Source organism: Nerophis lumbriciformis, linkage group LG29, assembly GCF_033978685.3.
Source record: "Nerophis lumbriciformis linkage group LG29, RoL_Nlum_v2.1, whole genome shotgun sequence".
Classification (NCBI taxonomy): domain Eukaryota; kingdom Metazoa; phylum Chordata; class Actinopteri; order Syngnathiformes; family Syngnathidae; genus Nerophis; species Nerophis lumbriciformis.
This window is the reverse complement of record NC_084576.2, coordinates 13,775,113-13,787,333: the sequence shown is the minus strand read 5'-3', so window position 1 is coordinate 13,787,333 and position 12,221 is coordinate 13,775,113. Positions and strand designations below refer to the sequence as shown.

General features: G+C 40.3%; 1 protein-coding gene across 1 annotated transcript in view; it reads left to right on the top strand.

The window, feature by feature from the left end:
• The window catches only part of igf1ra (insulin-like growth factor 1a receptor), a 248,546-nt gene that overhangs the window by 181,318 nt on the left and 55,007 nt on the right, over nt 1-12,221 (top strand). The window contains exon 10 of the mRNA XM_061925030.2: nt 6,437-6,644. Within this exon, the coding sequence (XP_061781014.2) occupies nt 6,437-6,644 (208 nt within the window). The remainder of the gene's footprint in view (nt 1-6,436; nt 6,645-12,221) is intronic.

Below are 12,221 nucleotides of genomic sequence, written 5' to 3'. Positions count from 1 at the left end.
CGACTTATACTCCGAAAAATACGGCAAATAATATATGTTTTTGTGAATGTGCCTGTTACTACATTACATATATACTTACAAAATTTATACAATTTTTGAATGTTGTTAGAGCGCTTTATAAGGGGTATAGATTGAATACCATTACCTCCATTGCAGAGGTGGGTAGTAACGCGCTACATTTACTCCGTTACATCTACTTGAGTAACTTTTGGGATAAATTGTACTTCTAAGAGTAGTTTTAATGCAACATACTTTTACTTTTACTTAAGTATATTTATAGAGAAGGAACGCTACTTTTACTCCGCTACTTTTATCTACATTCAGCTCGCTACTCGCTACTAATTTTTATCGATCTGTTAATGCACGCTTTGTTTGTTTTGGTCTGTCAGACAGACCTTCAAAGTGCCTGCCTTACTGGTGACGTTTCACTTCGTTCCACCAATCAGATGCAGTCACTGGTGACGTTGGACCAATCAAACAGAGCCAAGTGGTCACATGACCTGACTTAAACAAGTTGAAAAACTTATGGGGGTGTTACCATTTAGTGGTCAATTGTACGGAATGTGTACTGTACTGTGCAATCTAATAATAAAAGTTCCAATCAATGAATCAAAAGTGTGAAGGAAAAAAGAAACTTTTTTATTCCAACCATACATCCCGTCAAAAGCCTAAAAACTGACCGCACATGAGGACGTTCCTGTCTTCACAATAAAAGTGCCGCTCCATCGCGCTTGCGCTTTCAAAACAAGAGTCTCCGAAAGCCAGCGCAAACAAGCTAGCAAGCTACGGAGTTTGACGCCAATATATTTCTTGTAAAGTGTATAAAAACGAATATGGAAGCTGGACAACTAAGATGCCAAAAACTCACCACTTTCATGTGGTATTAGACAGAAAGGAGGAACTTTTCTTCTCCTCCATTTGAAAACGTGGACGTTATCATCACGACTGTCTGATTCCAATCAATGCAAGTCATCAGAATCAGGTAATACACCAACTTATATTCTAGTCTTCATGAAAGAAAGGAATCTATATGTTAAACATGCATGTATATTCATTAAAACACCTTTAACATGTAAACAAAAACAGCAAAATAAATACATATAAATTATATACTGTATATATGAATGTATATGTATGTATATATGAATGTATATGTATGTATATATATATATATATATATACATATATATATATATATATATACAGTATATATATATACAGTATATATATATATATATATATATATATATATATATATATATATATATATATATATATATATATATATATATATATATATATGATATGAGTGTGTATGTTACTCATCAGTTACTCAGTACTTGAGTAGCTTTTTCACAACATACTTTTTACTTTTACTCAAGTAAATATTTGGGTGACTACTCCTTACTTTTACTTGAGTAATAAATCTCTAAAGTAACAGTACTCTTACTTGAGTACAATTTCTGGCTACTCTACCCACCTCTGCTCCATTGTTAGCTGACTTTTGCTGGCGTTTATATACAAGTGAGAATGCATAAAAAAAGAAAAACGTGTTCTGGTCTCACATAAAGTTGTAAAAGATGGGCAAAGTTCCCCAAAAAAGTGCAGTTCTATAAATACAACACCACCACCATCAGCGAGCTAGCACATGTTGCTAATAGTGGTTTAATAGAAGAGATTCAACAATTCAATATCTATATTTTTCACATCTGGCCTTGCGGCCTGAATTAAATGATTGGCTTTCATGGCTGTCAATCACGGCGGCACCACGCTAGTTATTTCAAAGCGGATGTGATGGTGGCTATATTGATGTTGAACAGATGAGTGAAATCATACTGTTTGCTTTTCCAAACTCTGCTTTTAAAAAATGTTGTTGACCTATATGCGTGTGGTCATACTAGGAAGAAGGCGGGCTATGACGCTCGTTCCCTCTGGGCAGCTGTCTACCCAGCAGGCACAAGACATTGATACAACGTTGATTATACGTACATGTCCTTTATAACTGACTTTGAAATAACGTTGCAAAATAGTTGTATTTGTAAATTGAGACAACGTTGATGTCCAATGTTGGATCTACGTTGTTAGTTGGGAAATGACCACATTTCAATGGTCAAATCAACGTCACAACCTCACATTGAATGAATGTTGTCAAAAAGATGTTGTTTCAACGTTGTATTTGTGTTGTAGAATATTGGTTGCGAAAGGAACAAAATTGAATAGTCAAATCAACGTCAGAACCCAACATTGATTAAAGGTCGTCAAAAAGCATGTTTGAGTTGCTCAACATCAAGACCTAATTCAATAAGTTTGCAACGTTGTTTTAATGTTGTGTGCCCACTGGGTAACCACATCAAAAATGGTATATAAATTAAGATATTATAGTGTAAAAATAAGTTAACAACGGTCAATATTTAGATCAGTGGTTCTTAACCTGTGTTCGATCGAACCCGAGGGGTTCAGTGAGTCGGGCTCAGGGGTTCGGCGGAGGTCAAGACACACCCGACTCATCGTGTAAATAAAAACGTCTCCCTATCGGCGTATTACGGATACGGCAACAGCTGACTGATTTGCAGGTGTGTAATTTGTTGTGAGTTTATGCACTGTGTTGGTTTTGTTCTTTGAACAAGGTGATGTTCATGCACGGTTCATTTTGTGCACCAGTAAAAAAACATGGTAACACTTTAGTATGGGGAACATATTCACCATTAATTAGTTGCTTATTAACATGCAAATTAGTAACATATTGGCTCTTAACTAGTCATTATTAAGTACTTATTAATGCCTTATTCGGCATGGCCTTATTATAACCCTAACCCTCTAACCCTGGCCCTAACCCTAACCCAGGGGTCGGCAACCCAAAATGTTGAAAGAGCCATATTGGACCAAAAATACAAAAACAAATCTGTCTGGAGCCGCAAAAAATTAAAAGCCATATTACATACAGATAGTGTGTCATGAGATATAAATTGAATTAAGAGGACTTAAAGGAAAGTAAATGACCTCAAATATAGCTACAAATGAGGCATAATGATGCAATATGTACATATAGCTAGCCTAAATAGCATGTTAGCATCGATTAGCTTAGTCATGCAGTGACCAAATATGTCTGATTAGCACTCCACACAAGTCAATAACATCAACAAAACTCACCTTTCATGCACAACGTTAAAAGTTTGGTGGACAAAATGAGACAGAAAAAGAAGTGGCATAAAACACGTCCTAGAAAGTCGGAGAAAGTTATACATGTAAACAAACTACGGTGAGTTCAAGGACCGCCAAAATTAGTAGGACAAAACGGCGCTCGCCAAATACTCGAATCAGTGAAGCATGTTTAATATAAACAGTGTGCTTTGTAACAATTAGGGAGGTTTGTGTCATGTTTGTCCTCCTACATAAACCATATTAAAACAAAAAATAAAAAATGTTCCCCTCATCTTTTTCCATTTTTCATACATTTTTTAAAAAGCTCCAGAGAGCCACTAGGGTGGTGCTAAAAAGCCGCATGCGGCTCTAGAGCCGCGGGTTGCCGACCCCTGACCTAACCAAATAACTCTAAATTAAGTCTTTGTTACTTAGAATATGTTCCCCTAGTGTCCAAAAAACTCTAAATTAAGTCTTTGTTACTTAGAATATGTTCCCCATACTAAAGTCTTACCAAAAACATATAACTTTGTCTTGAATTTGAAAAAAAAAAACACATTTTCAAATGCGCATATGAAACTGGTGGGGTTCGGTACCTCCAACAAGGTTAAGAACCACTGATTTAGATAATAAAAATATGTATATATTACGATGTACAAGCAAGCTTTGGAGCGTTGTCTTGTTGCACGATTGCTAAACATTTCAAATAACAACAAAAAAATGTGACTTATAATGTTTACGCTCACTGGGATGTTGTATCTTTCAGCACTTGTATGCTCTTTGAGCTGGTACATTCAAAATAATACTGACTTAAAAAATGCTTCTCAGCGATGATGCTGTGATTTTATGCTGCTGCTGCTGACAACTTTTTACTTCTACTATGCATGGTTTATTTCTTAGATTTAACTTTTCCTGACTCAAAGGCAATACAGCAGGAACAGCTCAAGCTCCTTCTTCCACTACTTTATTTAATGGCGAGTGGCAACTAACATTATTAGCAGCTCAAGCTAGATATTAGCTAAGTAAATGGAGAACCCCTCTAGATTCACAATGAATGACAGTGCTCTCTGTCTTTGCATCCAACTCTAATGCATACTTGCCAACCCTCACGGATTTTCCGGGAGACTCCCGAAATTCAGCGCCTCTCCCGAAAACCTCCCGGGACAAATTTTCTCCCGAAAATCTCCCGAAATTCAGGCGGAGCTGGAGGCCACGCCCCCTCCAGCTCCATGCGGACCTGAGTCCGCTTTCCCACAATATATACAACTTGCCTGCCCAATCACGTTATAACTGTAGAATGATCGAGGGCGAGTTCTTGGTTTCTTATGTGGGTTTATTGTTAGGCAGTTTCATTAACATCCTCCCAGCGCGGTAACAACACACAACAACAGCAGTCACGTTTTCGTCTACCGTAAAGCAGTTCGTCTGCCGTAAACAGCAATGTTGTGACACTCTTAAACAGGACAATACTGCCATCTAGTGCATTTGATGAAAGCACTTTTGTGCGTGTCACACAGCAATGCATCATCAGAGAGGGTGTTCAGCATGGTTAGAAAAATAGTGACAGAGAATAGAACAAGGATGGACAATTCAACCCTTAACTCAACAATGAGTAGATGAGTGTTATGTGTGTGTATATGTGTAAATAAATGAACACTGAAATTCAAGTATTTCTTTTATTTGTATATATATATATATATATATATATATATATTATATATTTATATATATATATATATATATATATATTTATAGCTAGAATTCACTGAAAGTCAAGTATTTCTTATATATATATATATATATATATATATATATATATATATATATATATATATATACACATACTGTATATATGTATATATATATATACATACTGTATATATGTATATATATATATATGTATATATGTATATATATATATATGTATATATATATATGTATATATTAGAGATGCGCGGTTTGCGGGCACAACCGCGGAGTCCGCGGATTATCCGCGAATCGGGCGGATGAAATTTAAAAAAATTAGATTTTATCAGCGGGTCGGGTCGGGTCGGGCGATTGAAATTTAAAAAAATTAGATTTTAAATAGATTCAGGCGGGTGGCAGTTAAACCAATTCGGAAATATATATACATAGTTAAATGTTGTTACACACATACGAAAAACGAGCAGGCACCTGCAGCATATGCCACAACAGAAGAAAAAAAAAAAAGAGATGGACACTTTTACGGAGCGGAGAAGGCCCCCGACGCCTCGCCGGGGTCCGGGACCGAGACCCCTTCCCCCGAGAGGGCCCCACCGGGAGCCGTAGCTGAGGCGATCCGCGAGAAGGGCCCGACGCACGTCCAGGGTCACCACCGCGCCCACCGCACCGACACCCCGCCTCGTCCGCCTTCGCCGCGGCCGGCGTCACGCGCAGCAGGTAAGCAGCTTACCTGCCCGCCACCCCCGTGGCCGGGGGCTTGTAACAGGGGTCACTCCGCGCGCTCCGCCCGCGCAGCTTACCTGCCCGCCACCCCTGTTGCCGGGGGCGCGTAACAGGGGTCACTCCGCGCGCAGTGCGCTCACGAAAGGGGTGGGGCTCACCCTGGTTGATATAGACAGCAGCTAGGACGGTGGCCATGGAAGTCGGAACCCGCTAAGGAGTGTGTAACAACCCACCTGCCGAATCAACTAGCCCTGAAAATGGATGGCGCTGGAGCGTCGGGCCCATATACCCGGCCGTCGTCGGCAGCGAGACGCGCTTGGAGGTGCGCTCAGCGCGGCTCCCATATGATTGCGCACTGGTGTGCGTCTGGGTCGTGACAGCGTGGCACGCAAATGCTGCATTGGATCAGTCTCTTTTCTTTAACAGGCAAAAGCTTTATAACCTCACTAATGCCTTGCATCGTCTATATTAGATATATAACAACGGGCGGGTGCGGGCGGATGCGGTTCTGATCAAATGTTAGATCGGGTGGATTGCGGATGGTTGACGACTTTCTGATGCGGTTGCGGATGAAATAATTGCCTATCCGCGCATCTCTAGTATATATATATATATATATATATATATATATATATATATATATATATATATATATATATATATATATATATATATATACGTATATATACAGTATATATATGAAATACTTGACTTGGTGAATTCTAGCTGTAAATATACTCCTCCCCTCTTAACCACGCCCCCACCCCCACCCCCCCACCTCCCGTAATCGGAGGTCTCAAGGTTGGCAAGTATGGACTCTAATGGGGAAAAACACATGCCTAAATTATTCAATTTCTTCCAAAAACAGAGCTAAAGGTCCCAATCCGGATCCCGGCAACAGGATTCACAGACATGGAGGAGCTTACCAAGCCCACCAAGTCAGACCTGTCTGGTCCAGAGAAGGGTCCCTGTTGCGTTTGCCCCAAGACGGCCGAGGAGAAAGATCGAGAGAAGGACGAACGAGTCTTCTTGAAAGTCTTCGAGAACTTCCTTCACAATTCCATCTTTCTGCAGAGGTACAGTAACTGTGACTTGTTTGTGACACCTCCCCCTGACAGGGTCCGCTGCTGTGGGCTCTCCCTTTTGTGTAGATGAGGAGACACGCTGAGCCGGATCCAAAGCCCTCTTTAACTCTCTTGTGCCTTTTATGTCGGCATGGCAACGGCAGCGCAGAGGGCATTTGGACATAGCATGCGTCGATTCAGGCTTTGCAAACAAAGCCCGCGTGAGTGAGAGAGGTGATTAAGGAGTCTGAAGGGTCTAGTTTGGCTGCTCACCCTTTAGGCCGCTTAGGCTTTTGTTCTCCTCAATAGCCAGCGACATCTGTGTTGTGTTATCGTTTAACTTAGCTCGTGGCTACGGATGTTTCACACTGTTTCAAAGACTCCCTTCCTCTCCCACACTCCTCATGCAGACGATCCATGCGCAGGTGTTTTCCATTCACTTCCATCCATCACAGTTGATACACTTGTTGGTTTATAGTGAGAACACTCGGCAGGTATCGTATAAATCCATTGTGTAATTGATGCCTTTCAGCCGACAAAGATCATTCATTGTTTTTTTCCCAAACCCTTTGCTCATGGTGAGTTGCATTGATGCGGCTTTGAAGAAGGAAGGATTAAATATAGCTTCGTATTGTAACCGAGCTCCTCCTCCCCTGGCTGGCTGTTTTGATTTGTTACAGTATAGATGTCCAGGTTTGTCTCTCGCAGAGTTTCGATCCCAGATGAAGGGAGATTCAAAGAAGTGAGGAAAATCTCCACATTTTTTTCGAACCAAGGGACTGCTCTTAAGTGCCTGTACAGTACAGGCAACGTCTACATCTGGTTGTTTCATCGCGTATACAGTAATTTGCAGACAGTATCAGTACGATCCCCTGCTTGCCCAAAAGTTAATTTTCAATACTCATATTTGCATTTAAAATGTAGAGTAACGGAATAACGTGTCACTGTTGGTCACAGTCAGTGCCGGCCCAAGCCTCCATGGGGCCCTAAGCAAAATTTGATTTTGGGGCCCTCTATTTCTGCCAATAATATATAAATAATATATAAACTCATTGCGGCTCTGGCAGTGTTGTTTACATTATCCTATTGTCAGCCTGGCATGTCTTTACAAATGACATGTCATTTATAAAGATATGGGGGTGGCCCAGTTAAGAACATAAATAATACCAATGAATGAACGAATGATGTCCAGAGTGCCACATATGGTTCCTAATCTTAAAATGTAGAAAACATTCAGCTACAAGAGTGGCCTGGGGTTGAACAGTCCAAGTGATAAAGCTTTGTATTTACAGTAAAAGTGTCATCTTGTCTCATCAGTCTTGTACATATTAGTCTTTAATTACTAGTTTATATTTTTAATTAATTGTTCATATTTAATGTTTACTTTGTACAAAGAGAGCGCAGTCTACTGAAGTTAAATTCCATGTGTGTTAAACATAACTGGACAATAAAGCTGATTCTGATTCACTTTATTATTTTTGGTAACAAAAACCTGAAACAGCAATGTGCAAAAATGTTGACCTTAAATTGTGTTTTTGTACAATAATATATCTTTGATCATTTGGAAATCATCAGTCAGACTCGTACATGCAAAAAAAAAAAAAAAAAAATTTTTTGTTAATTGCTTTTGGGGGCCCCCTGGTGGCCGCGGGGCCCTAAGCAAGCGCTTAGTACGCTTATGCCTTGGGCCGGCCGGCTCTGGTCACAGTAAATGTACACTTGACTGGAGAACCATTATACAACTCATTTTCTTAATGGCACAACAACAACAGCCCTATTTTCTGTCATTCATCAATGAATGTAACATAAACCTCAATTTACGAACTTTCTTTGTGAACTTTTCGATTTCCAAACTATTAGATCGAGCCAGGCATGCCTCTGTACGAACGCTTCATTCATTAGTTTTGTGTCCTGCTGGCAGCCATTTTCGATTGCTTGTATTTAAAGGGGAACATTATCACAATTTCAGAATGGTTAAAACCATTAAAAATCAGTTCCCAGTGGCTTATTATATTTTTCGAAGTTTTTTTCAAAATTTTACCCATCACGCAATATCCCTAAAAAAAGCTTCAAAGTGCCTGATTTTAACCATCGTTATAAACACCCGTCCATTTTCCTGCGACGTCACATAGTGAAGCCAACACAAACAAACATGGCGGAAAGAACAGCAAGCTATAGCGACATTAGCTCGGATTCAGACTCGGATTTCAGCGGCTTAAGCGATTCAACAGATTACGAATGTATTGAAACGGATGGTTGTAGTGTGGAGGCAGGTAGCGAAAACGAAATTGAAAAAGAAACTGAAGCTATTGAGCCATATCGGTTTGAACCGTATGCAAGCGAAACCGACGGAAACGACACGACAGCCAGCGACACGGGAGAAAGCGACGACGAATTCGGCGATCGCCTTCTAACCAACGATTGGTATGTGTTTGTTTGGCATTAAAGGAAACTAACATCTATGAACTAGGTTTACAGCATATGAAATACATTTGGCAACAACATGCACTTTGAGAGTGCAGACAGTCCAATTTTCATCAATTAATATATTCTGTAGACATACCCTCATCCGCGCTCTTTTCCTGAAAGCTGATCTGTCCAGTTTAAGGGACGGTGTGAGCCAAGATATCCAGGGGGTTTAGCTCGCTCATCTGCGGGAACAAACTGCCGCCATTGCTTGCCGTGCTACCGAGGTCCTTTGTCCCTGAATTGCTCACACACTCCGGCAGATTCAATGGGGGTCTGGCGGCAGATTTCTTTGACTTTATCGTTGGAAATGCATCTGCTTTGAGTGTCGCAGGATATCCACACATTCTTGCCATCTCTGTCGTAGCATAGCTTTCGTCGGTAAAGTGTGCAGAACAAACGTCCAATTTCTTGCCACTTTCGCATCTTTGGGCCACTGGTCCAACTTGAATCCGTCCCTGTTCCTGTTGTTACACCCTCCGACAACACACCGACGAGGCATGATGTCTCCAAGGTACGGAAAACAGTCGAAAAAACGGAAAATAACAGAGCTGATTTGACTCGGTGTTTGAGAAAATGGCGGATTGCTTCCTGATGTGACGCCACGTTGTGACGTCATCGCTCCGAGAGCGAATATTAGAAAGGCGTTTAATTCGCCAAAATTCACCCATTTAGAGTTCGGAAATCGGTTAAAAAAATATATGGTCTTTTTTCTGCAACATCAAGGTATATATTGACGCTTACATAGGTCTGGTGATAATGTTCCCCTTTAAGAGATTGACAGCAAGTATTTACTTGTGATGAGAACAGACTTTAATGGAAAAATATGCCAAAAGACACTACCTCTCGTTCAGCGACATTTCTTACAAGAGCATACGCACGCCACTCCTTTCTCCCCCTCTGTCTGCTCTTTTCTCGCCTCTGGCCAGCTGCTCATTTGTAAATGTTAATGTAAAGGGGATTTTACTTTTTGAAATGTTTATTATTATAGCAGTATGGTTGTTAAAGTTAAGGATTTTGGGGATTTCTGATAGTTTGTGAGGGCACCAAAGGGACTTCTGTGTGTGTGGATGTGTTAGCAGAGCAGTGTATGCAGGACAGTCTCAGCTTGTTGTTGTTTTGGCTTGTTAATAAAGAGATAGTTGGTCCACCACCTCACTGTTTGTTTGATACACAGTACTGCATAGCACTTGATATTATCTTCAAAGCGTACACAGCTTAAAATATGGACTTTTGTCAAGGCTGGAACTAGGGATGTCCCGATCCGATATTTGGATCGGATCGGCCGCCGATATTTGCAAAAAAATGCATATCGGCAAGGCATGGGAAAATGCCGATCCAGATCCAGTTTAAAAAAAACTCCGGTCTGTGTTTTCCAACGCACCGATTTAAATAATACATTCCACTTTTCTGCTGCTCCCTAACTTCCGTTACGCATTTTCCAGCACACCTTCAACACATCCACAGGTCTGTGGATTCTCACGCAGTTGCTTTTAGCTGCTGGCATTACACGACAGGCTCTTCTCACTCTTTCCTGTGTCTCCCTCTCACAGACAGCGAGCGCACCTTTTTACACACGTCACATACTGTCACGTCATACGTCACATACTGTCACGTCATACGTCACATACGTATACGCCCTCTACCAGCAGAGAGCCAGGTAGCAGCATGGCTAACGTTAGCTGTGATGCTAGCGCAGCCGCTAAGGTGCGCGCCTGCTCAAGCGTCCTCTGCACACGGCAAATCTATGCCACGCACAAAATCAAATAAAAAAGTAAGCGCATAACAATTTTTGACACACGGACACGACAGAGAAAACAGTTTTCGTCACCATTGTTCAAATATTGTAACGTCTGTCGAGACGCTTATCTCCATTCGGTGCCACACGCCCACACCATCAAAATGCAGAGGCAAACATTTCCACATCAACACCGTATGAAGAAAATAGTGATTTTTTTTTGTTGTGATTTCCTTCTCTGCATGAAAGTTTAAAAGTAGCATATATTAATGCAGTATGAAGAAGAATGTTTTAATGTAGACATCAAGTGTTCATTCAAGGCTAAGGCAAAATATCGAGATATACATTGTATATCGCAATATGGCCTTAAAATATCACAATATTAAAAAAAGGCCATATCGCCCAGCCCCAGTTCAATGATGCCATTTCTGTTTGTCATGTATAATTTTGTCTATTTTGTGTTTATCCTTGAATAAACAGGTCAGTTTCTTGTTACCCACCATTGTGTATTATTCAAACTCCCCTAATTCAGCTGGCTAGTTGTTATCAAGAGTACTAAAACCCTTTTCAACATGATTCTGACAACTAAGTAGGCTAAATAACTTTAAACTTTAATACATGCTCGGATAGACCAGTATCGGCATCGGTCAGTATCGGTATCGGATCGGAAGTGCAAAAACAATATCGGTATCGGATCGGAAGTGCAAAAACCTGGATCGGGACATCCCTAGCTGGAACCCATTGTACATATTTACATTGTTTCTTATGGATAAATTTACTTCAATACACAAACTTTGCAATTTACGAACCCTGTTCAAGAACCGATTAAGTTTGTAAATCAGGGTTTCACTGTACTTTGTTTGCAAGGGAGTCAACTTAGAATAGTCGACTCCAGTAGTACCTCAACTTAAAATCGCATTGCGCTCCAGGTCCGAGCTCGTAACTCAAAACACGTGTATCTAAAATCAGTGCCGCCCATTAAAATGAATCAGAATTAATATCCAAATCCATGCCTGTCCCACACAAAACATCCCAATTTTAACATTTAACATGCCTTTTAAAAAGAAAAACAAACTTTCATATAATAATTATTGTTTGTAAATCAATACAATAGAATGTACTACAAACAACTACAGTAATTTTACTTTATTAATAGTAGGTAAGTGCAGCATTATCCTTTGGAGAGCAGACTAATGCAGTATTAGGATTCTCCCTTAGGGAGGAAAGAGTCCACCCAGATCCTTAAATTCTAAAGCTGTCTGAAGTGATGAGGCAACTAGAATTGAAGATTAATAACTTACCGTATTTCTCGGACTATAAATCGCTACGGAGTATAAGTCGCACCGGCCGAAAATGCATAATGAAGAAGGAAAAAAACATATATA